At 40.5% G+C, this 23,852-nt stretch overlaps 1 protein-coding gene across 3 annotated transcripts in view; it reads right to left on the reverse strand.

Moving 5' to 3' along the window:
* KCNMB4 (potassium calcium-activated channel subfamily M regulatory beta subunit 4) overlaps positions 1 to 23,852 on the reverse strand; it is a 161,724-nt gene that overhangs the window by 97,194 nt on the left and 40,678 nt on the right. Inside the window, exons 3-4 of one of the 3 annotated variants that reach the window (XM_057316552.1) lie at positions 7,059 to 7,145; positions 4,172 to 4,259 (exon numbers count right to left, since the gene is read on the reverse strand). The exons of 1 other annotated variant lie outside the window; for it this stretch is intronic. In XM_057316552.1, the coding sequence (XP_057172535.1) occupies positions 7,088 to 7,145 (58 nt within the window). In that variant the 3' untranslated portion in view covers positions 4,172 to 4,259; positions 7,059 to 7,087. Of the gene's footprint in view, positions 1 to 730; positions 4,260 to 7,058; positions 7,146 to 23,852 lie in introns of those variants that run through there. One more of the 3 variants, XM_026500039.4, reaches the window with a different exon arrangement.

A 23,852-nucleotide genomic window follows, 5' to 3' on the forward strand; every position in this document is an offset into this window, starting at 1 on the left:
AACAAAAGTCGAAAATATGTGGCTTTGGCATTGTTGCTAGGCAGCTGGTAGCAAGAAAACAGAGACTGCAGGATGGAAAACTAGAGACCCTTGTTATGCTCTCATCAAACATTAGGCAAAACGGTCACTGGCAACAACTCAGAAGGCAGACCCATAGCGGTGGGGAGAGTGATTAGGAAAAAGCAGGGATGAGGTGCACTGGCAGCTTCTCGCTGTTTCTTCAGTAAGGTACCATGGAAAATGGTTGAGTGAGACAAGAAGAACTCGTTTATGAGGAGGGTAGCACAGCTTTGTTAGAGGAGTTGTATCTACGTCCTGCAGCCCACTGCTTCTGTACCCCAAACAGCAGGAAGTTGGCATGTAGAACCTTTCTTAGGAGTCTCCATTGACTAATATTGGCCAGGCAATGGGAGTAGCTCCGCAGAAAAGATCAGATAAAGGGCATTGTATTCCCACTTAAACTTGTTCCAGAAAGCTTCGAGGTGCCTGCCATTGAATTGAGGATTGGAGATACAACCAGAAACTAAGTAAGATGCTGTTGGCTTCAGAACTATAACAAGGGTAGGCTTCGGGCGTGGTTACTCTCATGTGAACAAACTGGAAGCAAACAGAACAGAAACTTACCGTAGTTCTGATGAAATTTTATCACTTATGTTGTGGGCACCCCTCCAATGGACGGCCTAACCCCAAATTTGGTTTGGATGTCAAGACTAATAACCACACACACATCAAGAGGGTATGAAAAGGTTTATTATTCACATCTTTCTGGGGAGGGCAGGGCAGTCCCCACGCAGGTCCAAAAATGAATTGACTGGTTTGGCTTTTATTGTTCTTAGGGTGTGAGGCTGGAGAAAGGGTTCCTGCTTTCGGGCCAGGCTTCTGTGGTTTGAACTTCCCACTGGGCCAAAGAAGGAGGCCCCCCACCTTTCTAATCAGCTTGCCCAGATGTGGGACACAGCGGGGAGGGGGAGTAGGGGGGCATGAAAGCTGTCAGCCGTCAAACATAAAAAATGGACTCAATCTCTTTATCACAGACAAATGAACAATAATCCTGGTTTATAAGAGCCTCTGACTGCTCAATGCCTAAGGAAATCTAGGTCTACAAGGGCGGCCCAGCAGGCAGGAGCCTGAAAAGGCTGTGATGAACCCCCGAAGTTTCAGGTGTGGTTATGAGTTTGAGGAGCAACAATTTCCTAGAGGTCGAACCGGGGACCACAGATGACAACGGACAAGTTTCTCCAAGAGAGCAGATTCAAGGTTTAACCAAGGACCTTATTTCCCGCTGGGGCAAAGGATCTTTGTAAGCCCTGCTCAGATTTTCATCATGGCATGGGGCACTGACAGCTAACCATCATTCCTATCCTTGACTTTAGTGGCCTTTGGCACCTGAGTGGCTCAGTTGGTTAAGCATCTGCCTTCAGCTCAGGTTATGATCTCAGGGTCCTGGGATCGAGTCCTGCATTGGGCTCCCGGCTCAGCGGGGAGTCTGCTTCTCCCTCTGCCCCTCCCCTCGGTTGTGGGTACTCTCTTTCTCAGATAAATAAATAAATAAAATCCTTAGTACTCTTTCTGCCCCTTCCTTTTAGAAATAGAATCCTTCCCCTGGAGATTTAGGGGAACGTATGTCCATCTAGCTCAAGAGAACGTGTCCCTGCCTTCCTTGAGGCTACGTATAGTTATGTAGTAAGTACTCAAGAATAACTGTGAGCAAAAGGATGGGTGAAATTTCCTTAAAAAGAAATAGCTTGCTCCCAACTTCCTCTCTTTCCCAGGCTGCAAAGTGGGTGTGTTTCTTTGAGCCAATTTTGACCACGGAATGAACACCACCCTTGGTAATAAAAGAAGAGCGAGATAGATGAATCCTGGGGCCCTCCATTACTGTCTGAAACAGAGCTGCCCGCCGGGCCCCGGACTTCTCTGCTGCCTCTGGACTGCTGTGCGAGGAAGAAAGAACTTCTACGAGCTGTCATATTTCGGGGTCTCTGTGACAGCAGCTTTGACCATTTCCTCACATGTACAAAAAAGTGAATTAAAGTGTTAAGAAGTTAAGCTTCTTTACCTTTTTGTGATCTTAAAAATGGCCTTTCCTTGTTCCTCTGGATTTTAGCTTTAAGGACAAGTATAAGGGGCCTCAAATTTAACTAGCTATAAGCAAGTAAGACCTTAAAGGTACACGTGACCTCATGAATTCAGCGTTTCGCCTCTTTTCCAAAAATCAACCTACAGAATATAGTCATGTCTATTCTTTGAGTCTAATTAGAGGCCTTAATTAACATAAACCTATGAGTGTCAAACTGATGCATGAAAACTCAGATCACTATATATTCAATTTCCCTTTTTTCCAACACATCACACATATCCCTGCACTATTTTTATCTAGTCTCTGTAATTAATTAATCAGAGGTTATTGGATTAAGCTATAATGGCGAGTGTAGACTTCCTCTCCCACTATGTGGTGCAAAGATGATGGTAGTCTCAGGTTCCCATTCTCGAGTAACCGTGCTTCCCAACGGCTCACAGTGTTGCTAAGACAACAGGGACGCCGCAGCACAAAGCCGGCACTGAGGTCAAGGCCCCGGAGCTGCCCGAAAGGATGTCATCAACAGCGTGCTCAAGGCCGTTTTCACAGTGAAACTTGTAACACTGAATTAGGAAAAAAGGATCATATCATTCGACACCCTCCCGTAGGAGACTGTGGCGCTCTCAGTGACTTGCATTCTAAAATTAAGAAAACAGCAGGATGTGAACGAAAAGTCAGGAGATTACCATCCCACTAATATGTCTCTTTCTTAGAACCCTGAGCAAGTACTGTCCTTAAGTGGCCTTCATTCTAAGAGAAGCATATTTGAAGACTAAGAGAAGAAAGCAAAAAGGAATCAGATTGTCAGCTGTTCCTTCACTAAAAATGTACCTCTCATCTAAACAGAGGTTTGATTCCACCTGGTAAATACCTGGGTAGGCGTGATAGCCACGGAGACCTGTGACTGATATTTGGAATCTGACTTTATGGACAGATGCCAGGAAGCATGGTCTCCTCCGTGAACTGAGAAGGCACAGAACAGGAAGCTTGGCGGCGGCAGGGACGGGCGCGGGGCTGTCTCTCCAGGTTTGTCCGAGCAAACGGACCTTCTGCGGCAATGTTCTGGTTTTAATACTAACAACGTCGAGGCAAGAACAAAGAAAATAAAAACAAAATACTTGAACTGATTTTGAATATTTTTTTCTGGCCTAAAAGAAGAAAGGAACAAAAACAGCAGCTGAACAGTGTCCCTCACGACAGGTGCATTCTGCTGTGCCGAGATACAATCCATCAAACCCAACACGGACGCGGGAATGAAGGAGCTCGAGGCTCTCAGAGCCAGGACAGACCTTGTTCAGAATCACCTCCCCTCTCTCAAGAAATAATCTGGTGACAAATAACGGAGAGGCGAAGGCAAGTGTTGGAGGATATGCTTTTCCGATCTTTGAGGATCCCTTGATGAAGAGTCACAGAAATGGCTGAAGACGGAATTAACAGGGCACTTTTCATTTTTCAAGCAGGAGTCAAAAGGTAGTCCTTAGCAATGGGAGGTGGGGATCATATTGTGAGGTCAAGACGTGGGCAGGGGTCCTTAGCTCTAAGTACAACTTTAATCTAGCAGAATCGAATGAATCGGATGAAACCCTTGAGACCCTTTTTTAAAACCCTGGTGTTCTAAGCATAAAAAAGGAAATAGAAAAAAAAAAAAAACCACGGACCACTCTATTTTAATATTTTTAAGTAGCATAAATCATAATGGTTTGTATACTACACTGTACAATTATATACGGTTACTTTCCTAAGAAAATGAACTTCGTATGGGGTTTTCTGAAACGGTTACTCCATTAGGTTAAGAGCTTGCCCCCTTGGCCATCGCTACGACACATGGCATACAATCTATGAGGTTCCGAGTCTTCCAGTTGTGCCGGTTTCTGCTGCCATCGAGGCAGGAGCCTCTCGGAGACCTCCCATAGCCCCTTCCATCTCCTGCGCCAGGAAACGGGCTCTGCGGGGACATGTGTGCCGATGGGCGCAGCTTCTGTGCTTTGCTTCCCACAAGCCTTCTCCCCTTTAAGAGAACTTGCGCTTCTTCATGGCTTCTGCTTTGACTGCCAGGCTCTTGGCGCAGATGGTCAGGACCACAATGAGAACGCCCACCACAAATGTCACCAGGGGCCAGAGGAAGCAATGTAGGAGGACAATCTCATCATGCCTGCGATGCAGGAGCACATCATCTGGTCTGCAAGACAGTGGAGAACAGGAAAGCAAGAAAGAAGCGTCAATTGCCTTGGCACGGCACAACTCTGCAACCTGGAGCCCAGCTTCCTTTCTAGCCCAAAGGAAATAATCGTCACTGAAAGTGAAGACCTCGCTCTGGCTATAAATACTGTATTTTGAGGTTCAAATCCGTGACAGAAAGATCTGAGGTCTTGAATCAAGCAATGGGTGCAAATTCGTATATTATTTATAATATAATTTACACGTTGCAAAATGTCAAAAGTGTAGCAATCTTTTACATTATTATTGTCCTCCATTCTAAGTTGTTTAACATATTCCATTTTCTCACTCACCTTTTAATGTCTGCTGGTCAAAGTGGCACGAATCAGTTACTTGTGGTTTGACATTCTCAAACCCAAACTAGACCTCGGCACTTAGACAGGACCCAAATGATCTTAATTCATGAAAACAGTCAGTTAAAGTCACTGTTTGAGTTTACTCAGAAAGACCTATAGTGTAGCCTGCAGGTCAACTCAGCTCCATTATGTGAAGGTTTTTATTGATGAACAGAGAAGTGAATGGTTAGATTTAATGCATTTTTCCATGCTTCGGGGTGGGGGGAGGATTAGCCCTCATTTTAAACCACTGACCACTTTCTTGATAAATTTTGCAAAGTCTTAGCAATATATTTCTATCTTCTCAATGCAGGGCTCTATTTTCAATTCCAGCACTGGTCTCATTGTCAGGAAGTAAAGATGAGATGCGTTCCGCAAGCCATGATCTCTCATCTTGGGCCATTAGAGAGACAGCCTGGGAATTCAGCCTTCTACAAGAGGTTTACATTTTGCAAGATATTTCCATTTCATCTCCAGGGAGGTTTGTTCTATTACACTAGAGTAGCGGTGCTTCCTCCAGGCAAGGAAGAAGACGATGTAGAGTAAGTAGCCCAACTGCCCTCGAGAACTTCAGAAGCTTTAGAGTACAGGAGCAGTGCATTTAACAGAGTGCATTAGCGAGAGTGCCGTCTAGAGGAGCTCTCGCTAATCATCACTGTCATAACGCAAGACCTGTTCTTCCAGAACACTGACAACGAATGTTGGGTATTTCTCTTCTACCTATAATGCAGCCATCATGTGGCACTAACAAAAACAGTTTTGCAGATTAGCTTGGAAATTACAAAATCCTTGCCTTTTTTTGTGCATCATTTCAGATTTTGCACATATTTTTGTTGATATTTTATTTCGTATTATTTCAACTAAACTTTGGGCTAAATGAATGCAGAGCCATCGTAACAATTAAGCAAAAAGCATTCCAGCTTACAGAAGTTACTCTTTTTTCCGAATTCCTGGAGCAACAGACTGTCTTCAAGACTTGCGCTATCATTCATTTGTGATGGATATTAATGCAATACCGTTTTCTCCTATAAGGCCCTTGACTTTGTCATTGCCTGTTATTCTATACATAGATGCTATTAAATAACACTTGCTCTTGATGGTGGGAAACTGTGTCTATGGCAGCATGTTATCCATGCAAAATTTCAAGAAACTTCAAGTCTTGAGTGTAAGAAAGTAGAGGCCTAGGTCCAAATATAGTCAGGGCACAATATAGCTGAAGTCATATTTTACAGTCTTTGAGACCCCAACCTCCGGCACTGCCACAACTCTTTTCCCAGCTAAGAGAACTCACAGCTGTCAGCTGCCTCTACACAAGTGTGCAAAGGAAAGTAAAAGCTGTCTTGTTTTCAGATCTCACATTTAGGTCTTTAATCCATTTTGAGTTTATTTTTGTGTATGGTGTAAGAAACTGGTCCGGTTTCATTCTCTTGCATGTAGCTGTGCAGGTTTCCCAATACCATTTAGAGAAGAGACTGTCTTTTTTCATTGTATATTCTTGCCTCCTTTGTCATAGACTAATTGACCATATAATCATGGGTTTAATTCTGGGCTCTCTATTCTCTTCCATTGACCTATGTGCCATTGACCTCTTCCACTGACATTTTTTTTGTGCTGGTACCATATTGTTTTGATTGGTATAGCTTTGTAATATAGTACATCTTGAAATCTGGAATTTTGATACTTTCAGCTTTGTTCTGGATTTCTCAAGATTGCTTTGACCACATCAAAATAAAAAGGTTTTGAAAAGTGAAGGAAGCCATCAACAAAACCAAAAAGCAAAATACTGAAAGGGAGAAGATATTTTCAAATGACACATTCAATAGGGGATTAATATCCAAAATACATAAAGAACTTATACAACTCAACACCAAAATAAATAAATAAACAAAATAACCTGATTATAAATGGGCAGAAGACCCAAAGTGACATTTTTCCAAAAAAGAAATATACATGGCCAACAGACACATGAAAAGATGCTCAATGTCACTAATCAACAGGGAAACGCAAATCAAAACCACTGAGATATCGCCTTACACCCATCAGAATGGCTAAAATCAAAAAGACAAGGAATAACAAGTGTTGGCAAGGATGGGAGAAAAAAGAACCCTACCGCACCGTTGGTAGGAATGTAAATTGGTGCAGCCATTGTGGAAAATAGTATGGAGGTTACTAAAAAAATTAAAAATAGAAATAGCATATTTTTACACAATATCATATTGTGTATTTACCTAGTGAAAAAGAAAACACTAATTCAAAAAGACATATATACCTCTATGTTTATTGCAGTGTTATTTATAATAGCCAAGATATGGAAACAACCTAAGTGTCCATCAGTAGGTGAACGGATAAGGAAGATGTGGAATATATATATATATATACACACACACACACAATATTATACAGCCATAAAAAATATGAGATCTTACCACTTGCGACAACATGGATGGTTTTTATGCTAAGCAAAATAAGTGAGACAAAGACAAATACTATACGATTTCACTGATATGTGGAACCTAGAAGACAAAACAAAAGCATAAACAAAAAAGCTAAATCAGGCCTATGAACACAGAAAACAAACCGATGCTTGCCAGAGGGGGGGGTGGGGGGGATGAGGAGAATGAGTGCAGGGGAGCAGGAGACACAGGCTTCTAGTGAGGGAATGAATAAGGCCCGGAATGAAAGGCACAGCATAGGGAATATAGTCAGTGGTATCGTAATAGTGTCATGTGGGGACAGACGGGAGCTGCACTTGGGGTGAGCACAGCATAACGTAGAGAGTGTTGAATCACTACGCTATCCATCTGAAACTAACGTAACAGCGTGTGTCAGCTACACTCAAATAAAAAAGAAAATAAACTGTAGCATTAGCGATTTTTTTTTAGAAAGGTGTTTGGGATGGCCCTTCTTTCCTAACCTCCCTTCTTCTCCCCCCCTTTCTTAAGGGTGAGGGTACACAATGATGTGAATGTACTTAATACCACAGAACTGGACGCTTACAAATGGTTAAAACGGGGGAAAAAAAGGGGAAAAAAAAGGGCAGGGGGAGTGACTTGTATTTTTAACACTATTTTAATTATTTTGCACGTAATTTCCATAAGTGCTTTGCAGTTAATTTTCTAGTAAAACGCTTCAGTGAGTATCCTCTTTTGTGTTCCTTCTCTGGTGTTGATATTGAATCCTTTACCACAATACCATACAATGGAGTCAGGAAAATAGCCATGCGTGAGGTGGTGGGACCCACTATACATATTCTCTGAAACATCTAATTAAAAAAGGAAAAGAGGAGTGAAAATAACTGAAAATGCTGGGCCCAGATATTTGTTTTATTTAGAAACTTCTTGGCATTCCACCTGCTTTAAGAGCCCTTGAGGCAAAATTTTATTTTACTATTTCAGACAACAAAACATGATTCACTTGAGATAGCTATGTTGAATTTGCAAGAGCTTCAAAAGCATTCTTTGAGGCAGAAATAGTATATAAAAATGTTCACATTTCTTTCAAAATAATTAATGTCTGTTTCCAGTTCATCCACTTCTAAGATGCCCCATTGAATCCTTCAATGGAAGGAAGGGAAGCAGAATATGCCCCTTTGGCATAAGGATTACTTTGAGCTGAAGGCAACTGAGAAGAAGCAGATATTAGAAAGCTCTTTGGGGCGTCTGGGCGGCTTAGTCAGTTAAGCGGCTGACTCTTGAGAACTTCCACACGGTCCCAAGATGCACTTGTCAATAAACGTCTCTGTTTTTCTCTTGTTAATCTGTCTTTTGTCAGTCTAATTTACAGAGCCCCAGCCTATGAATCTGAGAGGGGTAGAGGGAAAAGTTTTTCCTCCCCTATAGGAAAAACGGATTTCTCCGCACAGGAATGCTTCGCTTCATTATTCAGTTAATAGGATTTGCTGAGATTATCTCTAAATTGATCCTTGTGACACAATTAAAGTCTGGTTCATTCAAACTGGGACTTGAGCGTCTTGATTTAAAGCACTACCCTACCTCAGTTTCCTCCAATTTGATCAGGCAGCCCTGCATTTAGAATTCAGTTTTCCATAATTCTATAATGGTAGGACTAAAAGGGAACTTTTAAAAAAAAAATTACTATTTTCAGGGCGCCTGGATGGCTCAGTTGGTTAAGCGTCTGACTCTTGGTTTCAGCTCAGGTCTTGATCTCAGGGTCATGAGATCGAGTCCTGTGTTGGGCTCCACGGCGGAGCCTGCTTAAGATTCTCTCTCCCTCTCCCTTTGCCCCTCCCCTACTATTTAAAAAAAATACTATCTGCAGTATTTGGCAAACTGGATAAATGACCTGATGAGATCTGAATATGATGTAGTATAATCAGGATGGTGAGGAGGATGTAGGCAATATACAAAAAAGAGGCTGATTACTCTTATCTGAGGACTTCCAAAAAGTAACCAAGGGATTTATTTTGGGATATGTAGAAACACTAATGGAAAGCGCTCGTAAATCCTGAGAAAGGGTGGGTACAAGTATCACAAAACAAGAGAAAGTGCTGTGAGTACCCTTAGAAATACTTTCTTAAGGCTTGGCCCTACCCTGAGTCAAGCTCTGAAAGTATATTGTAGGTATATTATAAAAGAGTTAGCATTCATTAGGTGCTCTGGTAGGGCATTTAATCCCACTCGATCCTTAAAATAACCCTGTGATGGAAAAATTTTTAATTGTCATTTTACAACCAAAGAAACTGAGGTAAAGAAAGATGAGTTTACTCAAGATTACCCGACAGAAAATAATAACGCAGTGTTTCAAAACCCTATCTGTATGACTTTTAAACCTGTACTCTTTACCCCTCAGCTGGCTTTTCTCAAATTTGAACCACCTCTGGTGTTTGTTGAAATGCAACTTCCTGAATTTCAAGTCCTGGTTGCCTGCATCAGAATATGAGGCTGTGGGATCCAGACATCTGCATTTGTGAGAGGCTCCAAAGCTCTAATAGTTAAAAAAAAAAATTGGAGTGAAACAAAAAAGCTACTCAGCTGGCTATTTCTGAAACTGTCTAATTAAATCTTATGTCCAGGTTATTTTCTTGGCCTCCACATACTTTTGGGCAGAAGGGGCAGTGTATGAAGGTGTCCTGGGACAAGACAGGAGGAGAGAAGGGGTGGGGGTGGGGAGTCATGGGGGTAGGGTAGGGAGTAGAAATCCAGCCCTGATGTTAGATTTGCTCAGAGGGCGTTTTTGTCCTAATTAGCAAACAGCACCCCGTAGATTAGCAGCAATGTACCACATAAAAAAGATAAAGATTTGGTGTGTATCATCTTAAATATTAAAAATACATTCCCTTTGACTTTGTCTCGCCAAATGAGATTTCTTCCATCTCTCAAAACCTGTTCTGTTGGCTAACAAGAACAGAAAATGATGACCTCTTTTTTTAATGGGCTGGAAAATTTCTTAAACTTAACTCAAAGTTCATATAAAAATCTGAACTGTATAAGTTACTGGTATCCCATGATGGTAACTGCACCGATGAAGAGAAAAAATGATCTACTTCCAAGTACTTTCTCCATGAGAGCCTATAGAAAGCAGCAATCTTTTTTTTTTATGATTTATTTATTTATTTTAGAGCGAGAGACCATGCGCATGAGCGAGAGAGCACGTGTGCACGAGTTGGGGGGAGGGGCAGAGGGAGAGGGAGAGAAGCAGAGTCCTGCTGAGCGTGGAGCCCCATGCAGGGCTGGATCTCACAACCCTGAGACCATGACCTGAGCCAAAATCAAGAGTCAGCCACTTAACCAACTGAGCCACCCATGCGCCCCAAAAGTAGAAATCTTTTTAGATTTATTATCACAAGAACTTTTTGCTTATTTGAGCAGAGAATTTTCCTTTTCATATAGGCTGCTAGAAAGCTCAAATTTTGGCTTGCCTTAGCAAGATCATACAATTTTTTTCTGCCAGCCAGACCCTTCTTATTTTCTGCACATGTTTCTAATTTATTTTATCTTGCTAAATTCTATCAGGCTTAGGGCACTTCTTAAACCCTTCTTAGAGTAGGTACAGATCAATTCTCTACATTTACATATCATATTCAATAAACCTTGGAAACTTTTTTAGTTGTCAGCTTTATCCATATTCGGCAAACTGGATAAATGACCTGAGAAATACTATCCTACATCATTACAGGACTTTGCACTTGTGTATTTTGTGGAAATCTTAAAGTCTACAAATGCTTCATCATATCACAATCATAACACAATTGTGCAGGCATAATGGCAGTCCAACATGCCAGGCCTCTGGTAGAGCAGCAAAATCCAATGACAAAAAAAATGTGATGATCTCATACTCCAAACATTTTGAACAGGTCCTCTCTATTCCTGCTGTAAACCTTGCTTATCACTTATAACATGACCTACTTTTAAAAAGAATCTTAAATAGATAACAATAAAAACAAAAGACTTAAGATAAAACTCTTAAACTGACAGTAAAGAGCAAATACAGTGTAATTAGGATAAGAAAAAAATTGAAAAATAGAAAAATAGAAGTCCAAGGTTAAGAAGAGCTCCTGCCTTAAGCATTAAGTGGAATTTACCTCTGAGCTTCCCAGTACCCAAGGGAAAAAGGACAGAGATGAATTACACAGCTGCCGCTATATAAAAAAAGGGAAGCATGCCAATTCATCAGAACAAACTTTTTGCTAGGGCTATACTTAATACATGAGATGGTGTGTATTTTTACATAAAGTAATTTGTGTAACACATTTGAAAGGCTAAGAGCAGCTTTACAAAGCTGGCTAATGAAATCACGTGAGGAGTTTTTATAATTCCAATTCCAAGGTCTCGGATCTACTGAGTCAGACTGAAGTGGTTGTTTTTGTTTTTGTTTTTTTAAGATTTTATTTATTGGGGCGCCTGGGTGGCACAGCAGTTAAGCGTCTGCCTTTGGCTCAGGGCGTGATCCCGGCGTTATGGGATCGAGCCCCACATCAGGCTCCTCCGCTATGAGCCTGCTTCTTCCTCTCCCACTCCCCCTGCTTGTGTTCCCTCTCTCGCTGGCTGTCTCTATCTCCGTCAAATAAATGAATAAAATCTTTAAAAAAAAAGATTTTATTTATTTATTTATTTATTTGAGAGAGAGAGAAAAAAAACACAAATGGGGGTGGGAGGTGGGCAAGGGGAAGCAGATGGAAAGGGACAAGCAGACTCCCCACTGAGCGTGAAGCCTGACCTGGGGCTTGATCCCAGGACCCTGAGATCATGACCTGAGCCAAAATCAAGAGTCGGCTGCTTAACCAAATGAGCCACCCATGTGCCCCAGACTGAGGTTTTAAACAGCTTTCCAGGCGATGCCAATAATTACTCAAATCTGGGAATTACTGACCTTAATGCTTCTTAAATATCAAATGTATCAGCTTGGTTTTTGACAATAACTGAAGAGCCAATCGTTCAAGACTGAAATCACTGACAAGCATCCTATGTTATTGGCTGAAAGGAGAGTCTATTGTCAGGTTAGATTCCTGACACAGAAGTGACAAAATATAATATTTTATAACGAAAACCAAAAATCTGACATGTATTCATTCTCAGATAATTTTCTCTACTTGGAGCTAGGTTTCAGACACCCTTTGAAGGTTTACTCTGAAGCCTCAAATGTATCAACAGGTATTTAATTGAAATGCCACACGTAAGAGGAGACTGTGTATAGAAAGTTTTCAGGCAGAAATTGCTGACCACTGACTTCTAAACTAGAAAAACCTTGATGTGGGTATCATTAAATGTTTTAATTTTTAGCAAGACTCTGTGCTATGGGCTTTCTAGAAGGGGACTGAATTATGACTCGATCTATTGATTGATGATTTTTAAAAGATTTCAGAAGATTTTTTTTTTCTACCAAAAGACATTGAAGATTGGCTGGTAAAAATACTGAATTTGGTTTTGGCATAAAACCGTCCTTATTGAGGGTAATTAGCCAATGTGTTTAGCTGCTATTTGAAGCAATTTTAAAACCTTGGCAAGAGAAAAGTATGCTTCTCTTATATGACCACTGGAAGGCACTTGAATAGCTAATCTGAAAGCTGTATCAAGTTACACTATAAATTACAGTGCGAATACAGAGACCAGAACATAGAGATCCTCTGCAGTACTCTTCGTGAGTGTGCGTTCTATCAGGAGCCCATCTTTGCCCACTCGAGTTCAGCAATGATATTGTGATAAGGGCTTTGAAAAGCTTGTGACATACATCAACACCGTAGCTTTGCCCCACAGACGGTTCCTATCTACGGATGAAAGGCTGCTTATAGATCTATAAGTGTTATAAATACCCTTACATCTTCCCCACTATTTTCTCCAGTTAGGTAAACTTAGAGTCGTAATATTTAATTGTATAGGAGCTGGTCCTCAAGCTTGCCTATTCTTCTTGGGGGAAATTAAATCAAGCCTCAGACCTGTGGTTTCTAGAGAGAAAAATTTGCATTTGGCTTTGGCAGGAAACACAGTAAACTAGCAGGTGTGTTATTTTGGAGCAATAAAGGGTTGAATTAATTAGAAACAGCAAGTCCACCCTGATGGGAAGTCCTAAGTAGCCTTGCAAGTGTAGGGCAGTGTTTCAGAACATGAACTTGAGTTAGACAAACCTGGGTTTAAATATGGGATTTACAACTTGCTAACTGCATGATTTTAGGAAAAATACTTAATCCAAAAAGAAATAAGAAAAAGAAGAATACTTAACCCCTCAATGTCTTAATTTTTTCAACTGTAAAGTGGCAATAATAATATCTACCTTACAAGGTGGCCCTGAGGAATCAATGAGATAATGTGAGGGGTTTAGGCAGATGATTGCTTAATAGCAAGTCTTTAATAATTCAGTAAGGGTGGTAATAATGATTATCATTACAGATTGGGGGCTCACAACTCAGAAGGTGATTTTTAAATGTTGGCAGCAATGTATTATTTGCAAATATCTTCTACCATCTAGGACTATCTGGCTGAAGTCACAGGAAATTCCTTTGATCAAATTATAATTTCTTTTGGTAGAGACGTCTTCGTCCCCCCTCCGCTGCCTGTCCCCTCTCTAGTCAGCCTTCCAGTCCTATAATGGTAGGCTTAAAGGTGGCAATGTTAAGAAACAGATTTAATAAGCAAATGATTCCTTTCAATTTTAATACGTGCATCAAGAAACAAAAAATTCAATAATATCAATCTCTTGATTAAGAACACAAATAGAAGTTACCCCCTAAATCTATCCCCCAAGCCATCATTTAACATTAAGTTACTGTGATGGTTGGGCTTAGAAAATGTTTTCTGACTGGTTAAGATGGTTGTCCTTACAGGTGCAGCCCAGACAAGGAATTGTCTCAATCCAGGTGTTGTAAAGCAGAGGCCCCGGGAAACCTCTGTGGCCCTGAACTCCCAGAGAAACAACTTCTTTAAGGCTTTAGTCTCACTGTGTGGTAATTATTTTTTATATGTGTCTTTTTCCCAACCTGACCCTAAGAGCCCTGAGGTCAGGAACGAATGAGGGATAATCCCTGCCTGAGAGGATATCTCCTGAGTTCTCAGAAAGAAAGAGGTGTTATTGTCAAACCAAGAAAATGCTTATGACGTTTTGTCTTAAAAAAAAAAAAAAAAAAGCAAACCAATGAATCTATCTTATTCTGAGGCTGCAAAAAGCAGAAAAAGGTTTTATTAATTATAAATCATCTGTTGTTCTCCCATTGGAAAAAAAATAGGAAGAGAATTTTTAAGCTATCTATATATTCTTTGAGATTAGACCTAAGAAACAGCATTAAATTTATATCAAATCCCCTTCCTTTTCTACCAGCTGCTCAGGAAGTCACCTGTGTCAGTGACCGAGAATGCTGGAGAGCATGACTTCCGGTTGGCTGATTTCACCAGAGAAGTGAAGAATTTTGTAAACCAGATGACAGTTTTGGTCCAGCAATTCCTGTGAGCTTTTCTTAAGAAAAGTACACTGTTCTTCAGTGTGGTCTTGTCTGTGGTGTCTCTGAGTTACCAGGTGAGTTATTCATTTCACATAGGGCTAAAGTGTTTTCTGGACAAACTGCTGAAATTTGGGCTGTAAGGAAAAATATACCGGAGAAAAGAAGAAAATCTATATTCTTCTATTTGAGACAAAGACAATTTTCATCATAGTTCTCACCTTGTGTACCTATTTTGTAGTTTCAATTTTAAAGTGCTAATACAATACCATTTTATTTATTTATTTATTTATTTATTTATTTATTTATTTATTTATTTTACCAATACCATTTTAAATCAGTGAAAGAAAAACGGATTATTCAATAAATTGCGTTGGGACAATATTGGTCATTTGGAGGAAAAAAAAATTTGCTCCCCATCTTATTCGGCTCATCAAAAAAAGAAAAAAGAAAGAAGTTTTAAAAAGAAAAGAAACAGAAAACAGAAAATCCAGACACAACAAAAACTTAGTTGTAAAAAACAAACCATGAATGTTCTAGAACACCTGAATTTTGAAAAATAACTTTGGAATGAGAAAAAAAAAAAGGTCTTTCTAATGGTTTTGGATTTTTTGTTTTTTGCTTTTTGGGGTTTTTTTTTTTTGGCATAAGTATGTCCCAAGTATTCTATTTGACTTCTTTATACTAAGAAATTATTCACTGTTTATCAGAAATTAAAATTTAACTGGTGTCTTATATTTTAATTTGCTAAATCTGGCAAATTTCTGATTACCCTAATTCCTTTTTTTTTTTTAAAGATTTATTTATTTATTTTAAAGAGACGGAGAGCATGTGTACTGGAGTCTGGGGAGGGGCAGAGAGAGGAGAGAGAATCCCAAACAGACTCCCCACTGGGCGGGAAGCCTGATGTGGGGCTCGATCCTATGACCCTGAGACCATGACCTGAGCCAAAATCAGGGTTTGAACACTTAACCAACTGAGCCGTCCAGGCACCCCTGATTACCATAATTTTTAAGTAAGACAAAAAATCAGAAATTGCTAAGAAAAAATGGATGATCCAACTAGAGAAATGGAAGCATTTCTGTAAGCCAGTAAAACGCCACAAAGACCCATGGGGAAAAATAAAAACAAATAGCTAATATTTATATGAAAAGATGCTTAATTCCATTTAGTAATGAAAGCAAATAAAAAACAAGATACCATGTTTTACCTATCAAACTGGTGAAAAATAAAAGCCAATAATATTCAGTTCTGGAGTGTGTGTGTGTGTGGAAACAAGAACTCTTATGTAAGCTGGTACAACTTCTTTTTGAATGGTTATTTATTAGTATCTATTAAAATTTTAGATGTGTATGACTTTTGACTCAGCAATTATACATCAGTGAATGTATTCCTCAGATATATTCCCATTTAAAAAAAAAACAAAGGCAATAGGCAATTCTTTTCTCTGCGAGATTAAAAAAAATTAAAATAGGAGCATAATTTAGGATATTTTCTTTCAGAATCTAAAATTTTCCATTCACTAGAGCAGTCATTGGTTCTACTTGAAAATTTCCCCTCTACATCTTGTTTTCATTTTTCAGTTATCCTGCCAATGTATGTGGACGGATTGCTATGAGAGCTGCTGTGAATACGTTTACTTGAACACATTCTTCATATGATAAATAACAGAAATCTGTTATTTCTGAAGTCTTTCAGTATAAGCCCATACTGTGGTCCGACATTTTACACGAAGCTTCTCTTTATAATAGGACTTTTCCAAGAAACCTTCACCAGCTAAACAACTGCAACTCGAGGAGAGGGGGAAGAGCCCCTAAAGAACAGAGCGAGGTTGGACTGGGAGTTAGTTCTTCAAGGAGATGAGGTTTGCAAGGGCATATAAAAGAGATGGAAGGGAGGGTGCAGAACCAAGGATGAAAAAACAATAGTGACATGAACCTACAAGCACACAGCCAGGAAGGCAAACTCGGAACAAGAGGAGGCCGGGGAGAAATGCTGCAGACGATGGAAAGGGTGATGAAATCTGTGTTTAAAGGAAGAATCAGAACAAAAACACAGGCTCCATCCTAAGGACAGATGACACAGGTGTTAACAGAGAGAACCTAGAACTAATCAAATCTCATTTTTCTCCTCTCCTCCATGGAGCAAAAATACTATTATATATGATTACATATTTAAAATATTATTAAAATAAATTATTTTATTTTAATCATAAATTTAATATTTAATCATTAAATTTAGTATTATTAAAATAAATTCTGACCAAAACCAGCACAGCTGAAAGCCAGGACAGCAAGGAGATGGTAAGAGATGACACTTCCGGGGCGCCTGGGTGGCTCAATCGCTTAAGCACCAGACTCTTGGTTTCAGACCCAGATCATGATCTCCGGGTCCTGGGGTCGAGCCCCACATTGGGCTCTGCGCTCAGCGGGGAGTCTGCTTGAGATTCTCTCCCTCTGCCCTTCCGCCCACTCATTCATGTGTGCTCTTTTTCTCTAAAAATGAATAAGTGAATCTTTAAAAAAAGAGAGAGAGATGACACTTCTAAGGAACTTCCTCTGCGGGCCACAGGGAAGCCCCAGGCAAGAGTGTTCCTACTTCCAAAACAGGAATGATTTTCCACCTTTCCTTTTCTCAGGAAAGAATATAGCTCTATGAAATTTTCATCATATCATCATTGCTTTCTCAATACAATGAGGCCCCCAGACAGAGACTTGCAGGTCCAACAGGGATCTGTGGGTCCCCAGAGAGAACACTGGCTTTGGATTTTCGTTAAGTGCTGACTCTCCACTGACTTTGGCCAGTGACTTGTCTCACCAAGCCTCAGCTCCCTCATGTGTAAAATGTGAAATAAACTCTCATTAGAAAGATCAAATGAGGGTATTTATGTGAAAAGCATTTTTCTGTAAAACCATACACAACATAGATGGCCTCTGTGAAATAAGACACACCTATGATTGGTCCTGGTTCCTGACACAGGGGCTCCTAAAGCCCTTGAAAATTCCTAAGTGATAAGAGAACTAAGAGCATCTTTTGTTCTCATGAGGAAACTCTAGGAAGGCAACTGGAGGGCTCCTGGGTGGGGGACGGTCACCAGAAAGACCAGCCATGATTAGAAGCTTAGAACTTTCAGCCCCACCACCCTCCCTCTCTAGAGAGGGGCTGGAAATGGAGTTCATAATTGATCACACTTAGGGGAGAAAGCCTCCGTAAGTATCCCAATAGTAGAGGGCTTAGTGTGCTGGTGTGGAGAACACACGCACACCAGGAGGCTGACACACACCAACCCACAAGCACGGAAGCTTCTGAGCTCAGGACCCTCCCGGACATCACCCTGTCTCTTCATCTGGCTCTTCATGCGTATCCTTTATCATGTCTTCTAATAAACTAGTAAACGTGTGTGCCTCTTAAGTTCTGCGAGCCACTCAAGAAAATTAATCCAACCCGAGGAGAAAGTCATGGGAGCTTCCAATTTGTAGCCCCGTCAGACAAACGTCATGGGTGACCTGGGGACCTACGACTTGCACCTGCATCTGAAGTGGGGGGGACAGTTTTGTGGGACCGAGACCTTAACCTGTGGGATCTGGCACTCTCTACCAGGGGAGAGCGTCAGAATTGAATGACGTTGTAGGACACCCAGCTCCTATTGTGGAGAATTGCTTGGCATAGGGGAAAAAAAACCTCACAGGTTCAGTGACGAGAAATGTCAGAAGTGAAAGTGTTCTGTATGAGGGGTAAAGATGCACAGTGGGAAGACTGCACTGAGTTTTTTCACCAAAATCAAGCCTCAAGTCCATATCCAAGTTTCCTAACCTTGGAAACTGAAATGAATTTGTCAACCCACAGAACATAACAACACAGAGCCAGAATTTTTTTAAAATGTGAAGTGAAGCATGGGAGACATGGACTCTGAGAAACAAACTGAGGGCTTCAGAGGGGAGGGGGTGGGGGGTTGGGATAGGCTGGCGATGGGTAGTAAGGAGGGCACGTATTGCATGGTGCACTGGGTGTTATACGCAAATAATGAATCATCGAACCTTGCATCGGAAACCAGGGATGTACTGCATGGTGACTAACATAATGTAATAAAAAAACATTAAAAAAAATTAAAATCTGAGCGGGGGACTTTAAGAAAAAAAAATGTGTGGCATTTTCAAAGCTTAGAGTTGAAGGAAAGCTCACAGACATTCATTGTAAAAGTCAGTTACACTTAGATCTATCTATAAATTTCTACCTGTATGTTTTCACCGTTGCTGTAACAAATTTAGTGGCTTAAATCAATGCAAATTTCTTCTCTTACAGTGCTGGAGGCCAGAAGTCTGAAATCTGATTCACTGGGCCAAAATGAAGGTGTTGGCAGGACTGTTGCTTCTGGATGCTCTAGGGGAGAATCTGTTTCCTTGCCTTTTCCAGCTTCTAGAAGTTCCCTACATTCCTTGGTTCATGATGCCTTCTTGGCCTCACTCCAACCTCTTGCTTCCAAAGCCACATCCACTATCACTCCTCTGACCTCTTACCTTCCTCTTATAAACACCCTGTGATTATATTTGGGTGTAACTTTTCATTGCAAAGTCCCTTTTACCATATATGGTAACATAAGGTAACAAGGTAAGGTGACGCAAATCCATGGGGATTAGGATGCGGATATCTTTGGGCGCTAGTATTCAGACAACCACACTACCATAAACTGCTATCTCATATTACACATAGTTCTTTACTAACACAAGTTTTCTATCCCTTGCCCTAATTAGTCATTGAGAATTAAAGCATCAACAGAACATCCAAAACAAAGCAGTGGATGATGAAACTTCTGTTTATTATCCCAACCTGAGTTACAAAAAATACTAAGAGGTACAAACTTGCAGTTATAAAATAAATGAGTCACGGGGTTACGAAGCACAGCACAAGAAGTATTGTCAATGATATTGTAATAGGCTTGTACGGCAGCAAACGGTGGCTGGACTTGACGGTGGTGGGCAGTTCATACTGCACAGAATTGTTGAATCACTATGTTGGACACCTGAAACTAATATCATATTAGATGCCAACTACACTTCAATTAAAAATAAAAATAAATGCTAAAAAAAATATTTACGGTTGTCATTCTTTTCCCAACATTTGCCCTTTTATTATGACAAAGCCATTTACATACAAAACACACCTGCCCAAAGATATTAACAACACTTCTCTTTTCTTCATTCACACCATTCACTTCCATTGTGCCTTTGCCTACTTGGAGCTCCATTATTTCCCTCACCAGCTGCTGTTTCTAACCACATCATCGATCGAACTTCTTCACTGAAAACTTCCATAAGGAACTGACACCTTATTTTCTATCAGATTTCCTTTTTGTCTTAGTAGTACATCTTTCCTCTTTCCTTCTCAATTTTATTCCTTAGCCAGTGTCCAAAGATTCTTTTTTTTTTTTTAAGATTTTATTTATTTATTCATTTGACAGAGATAGAGACAGCCAGTGAGAGAGGGAACACAAGCAGGGGGAGTGGGAGAGGAAGAAGCAGGCTCATAGCGGAAGAGCCTGATGTGGGGCTCGATCCCAGAACGCCGGGATCACGCCCTGAGCCGAAGGCAGATGCTTAATCACTACGCCACCCAGGTGCCCCAGTGTCCAAAGATTCTTGATTCTTCTTTACTCAGATCTTTCAGGAAACAATATGTCACTAGTAACTCTCTGTATTAATTTTAACCACAATCCTAGGCTACATCATAAGTTTGACCTTCTCTCCATTAACTATCCTTCAGATCTTTTTTTAAATTCTGAATTTTAAAACTGAGGTAGGATTTCCACATGTGGAAATAGAGGTAGTGAGGGTATAGTTTGATCAGATCTTCATGTCATTTCTTTTTAAAGATTTTATTTATTTATTCGACAGAGATAGAGACAGCCAGCAAGAGAGGGAACACAGCAGGGGGAGTGGGAGAGGAAGAAGCAGGCTCACAGCAGAGGAGCCTGATGTGGGGCTCAATCCCACAACGCCGGGATCACGCCCTGAGCCGAAGGCAGACGCTTAACCGCTGCGCCACCCAGGCGCCCCTTCATGTCATTTTAATACCATTGATTTCTGATCTTTGCACTTCTATTTTATAAAAAGAGTTTTGTAATTTCTATTCAATCCATTTTACTATTTAAAAACTCACACTGTTCCATACAATTGTTTTTCTCATATTTGAAGATCAATAATGTATTATTAAATAGGAATTTAGCAAGAAGTAGGGAAGTTTAAGGGTGGGGCATTGTGTTGCCAAAGGAAGTCTTTCAGAGCCCATTTTCCATCTCAGCACTACCTATTCCTGGAGAAACATCCTCAGAAAATGGAAATGTTGATGTATGATGTTCATGCTCAGAATACCCTCTGTTTCTCAATTCCTTATCCACAGGAACTAACTCTTGAATATCAGTGACACACATTGTACCCAGCATGTCTGAGAATATGGTGATACAGAAGGGACTTTTAAACAAACTAGGGCAGGAAGAGACCAGAAACAACAGCACTAATTAAACCAGGACATCCCAATATTCCCCTCACTGATCAAAACAAAACAACAGGGCCTCTTATTCACTCTGTGAAGCCAATGCCAAATAGAGAAAGAAGCTGTCGTTATAGAGAAGTCTGCACACATCGAAAGGATCATCAGTGAGCAAAGTAATGATGTGCTTTTTTCCTCAAAATCCTCAAAAACAGGGTAGAAGCTCCCCTTTGAAATGAAATAAGATGATATCCAAGGGCTTAAAAAGTTGAGCCGGTGTCTTGTATGTCCGTCTAACACCATGACCCTGAGGTCCAAGTGCTCAAACCTACTCCAGTCTTTCGGGAGAAGGAGTCATGGGCTGCACCCAGCATAGTCACTACGCATAGAAAAAGACTTCCGAAAGAGCACATTTTCTTTCATTTGCCTTAGCTAAATCATGTTCTCAGCCCTTGCTCCGTGCACAGAGGACACTGAAAACTAGCAGAGGATATAATCACAGATCACACACTTGCAACGTGGGTGTGAGAAACCGTTTCCAGGGAGAAATGACAAACATACAGATGCACCCAAAATATGCATATGAGCAGGGATTCCATTGGGTGTTTGTAAGGTTGGCAAGAGCTTCAGAGTTTGGTTCTCAAGGAAATAAGGCGGGTAAGGAATCCCCCCAAATGTCAACGTGTCTTCTTACCATCTGAACAATACTGGGCTCATGGTGTGCAGTTGAAATGTGGCATTTAAAAGGAGGTTGAGAAACATTTTCCCCATGATTTTTGACTTAAAATCAAGATGGCGGGGGTTCCTTAATTAGTAAAATATCAGTAGGGACAGAGCAACGAGGGCTCATTCACCCACCCCATGACTGCAATGCAGATACCCTCACAAAGAATAGTGGTCTCAGTGGGTCTGCCCAATCCACAAAGCCTGGATTTTTCTTCCAATGGTTTTCACACCTAGAAGAGCATCACGCTGTGCTAAGCTCAAAGTGAGAGCTCAGTAAATGTTAGTGCAATAAGAAGGGAATGAAAATCCAATGCCACAGAGTTTCAGTTAAGCAAATCTGGGGGGCGGGGGAGCTGGTAGGAAGCAAGATCTTAGACTTCATAGGAATTCTCTCAAGGGCCCACATGGATTTGTTTGAGATCATAAATACCATGGACGTATTTGCATAAACAGTCATGTGTATCTGCTTGTATCTCTACAGACTGTGCCAAATATTTTCAGAAAATTTCCAAGAGAGAGTGATCATGTTTACTATTCTTTTCGTCATTACAAAATTTCTTTTCTTCCTGCTTATTTTAAAATCTGTCTCTAGCCCATCCCACCAACCCCTGCGCACTTAACTATCTCGCTCCTTCAACTCACGAGCCCCACCCCCACTTAGATGCTTTGCCCTGCTTGAGAAGACTTCCCTCAGTGCTGCTCCCCCAAACAGCGCTGCCCCGGACACCGCACACTAGCAAAGCAGCCAGCACGAGGGAAGCCAATACCAAATAGCCCAAGCGGGTGAAGAGACATTCTCTTTTCCCCAAACCTCAGAAAGAAATCCTGTATCCCATTCCACAATGTACTCCTAGGAATCATTAATGTCTGATTCAGTGAAGTCCAAGTCCCTGTAATTAGAGCCTCAAGGTAGAAAAATTCGCCAGTCACCACGATTGACTTTCTTTTAAATACCTCTCCCATCAGCGTGGCTCCATTATTTTGGCAGCTCTGAAGACAGGATCTGAAAAATGCATCCTGGGTGAACTGCATATCTTCTTTAGTATTATAAAAGTTCAAAGGAAACAGCGCTACCTCCTGTTACGGTACTGTCATTCTAGAAGCTTCCCACCTGTTAAGAACTCATTTTATTAAGATGTATTATGCACCAAATTGCTGGGGTTTTTTAATTAGATAATTAGTAGAGTAGATATACTTTGTTGCGGCATGTAGGAAGATAGAAATAGGTTAGCATTTCCATCGAGGCTAGCAATGAAGCCAAACTAACTGCTAAAATATATAGTAAAGAGTTCATGAATAATGGCTTTATATTCATTTTTGTTATAATCTGTTAAGCAGTTATTTCTCTTGGAAAAGTGCACTGAACATAACACTGAAATACTTCTACACAGTAAAATTAGTTAAATTAATTGCAAAGCTCTTTTCCTAACTGATAAATTGCTATTTGGAAAACAGAAGTTGTATACAGAAATATGCATAACAAATTGATGATTTATGGTACAATAGAATTTTCAAAATTTGAGTAATTAAAAAGATCCTATCGGTCAATCTTAAATTTTCTCTGGGATATGTCAGTAACTTGATTTTACCCTGGTCACATGTGACATTCAAAACTCAAGAAAATACATGTTAATAGTCACCAGATTGTTGGAACTACACATGATCAATTGTTTGAAAATCACTAAAAATTATAGGCATGTGTATCCCTGGGGAAATCTGTTTTCATTTCCTCTGCCATGAGACTGGTATTAATGTCCCAGAGGGGGGCCACTCCTTCAGCCGGGGTCCAGAAATGATAATGGCACAGAGCAAAGCTGCTTATAACCCAAGATAGACAGGTACTGTAAACGGGAAGTAATTTCTCACTGTGAGGAATACATAGATTTTCATGTTGTTAGCATAGTACAATTGAGTCTAAGCTGACCAAAACACCCAGATAAAGGCTGGGGACCCTATAACTTGGCTAAGTAAACAGCCATGATGGTCAAAATTAGTCGTCTCTTAACCTCAAGCACAAAAACAGTTTGCAGATGCACATTTGAGCATCTTAAAAGACTTTCTTGGTACTTAATTCACTTCCAATTAGCCATTCCACGGCATCTGCAGAACACGGACACAGGGC

Source organism: Ursus arctos, unplaced genomic scaffold (genome assembly GCF_023065955.2).
Source record: "Ursus arctos isolate Adak ecotype North America unplaced genomic scaffold, UrsArc2.0 scaffold_21, whole genome shotgun sequence".
In the NCBI taxonomy this organism is placed as follows: domain Eukaryota; kingdom Metazoa; phylum Chordata; class Mammalia; order Carnivora; family Ursidae; genus Ursus; species Ursus arctos.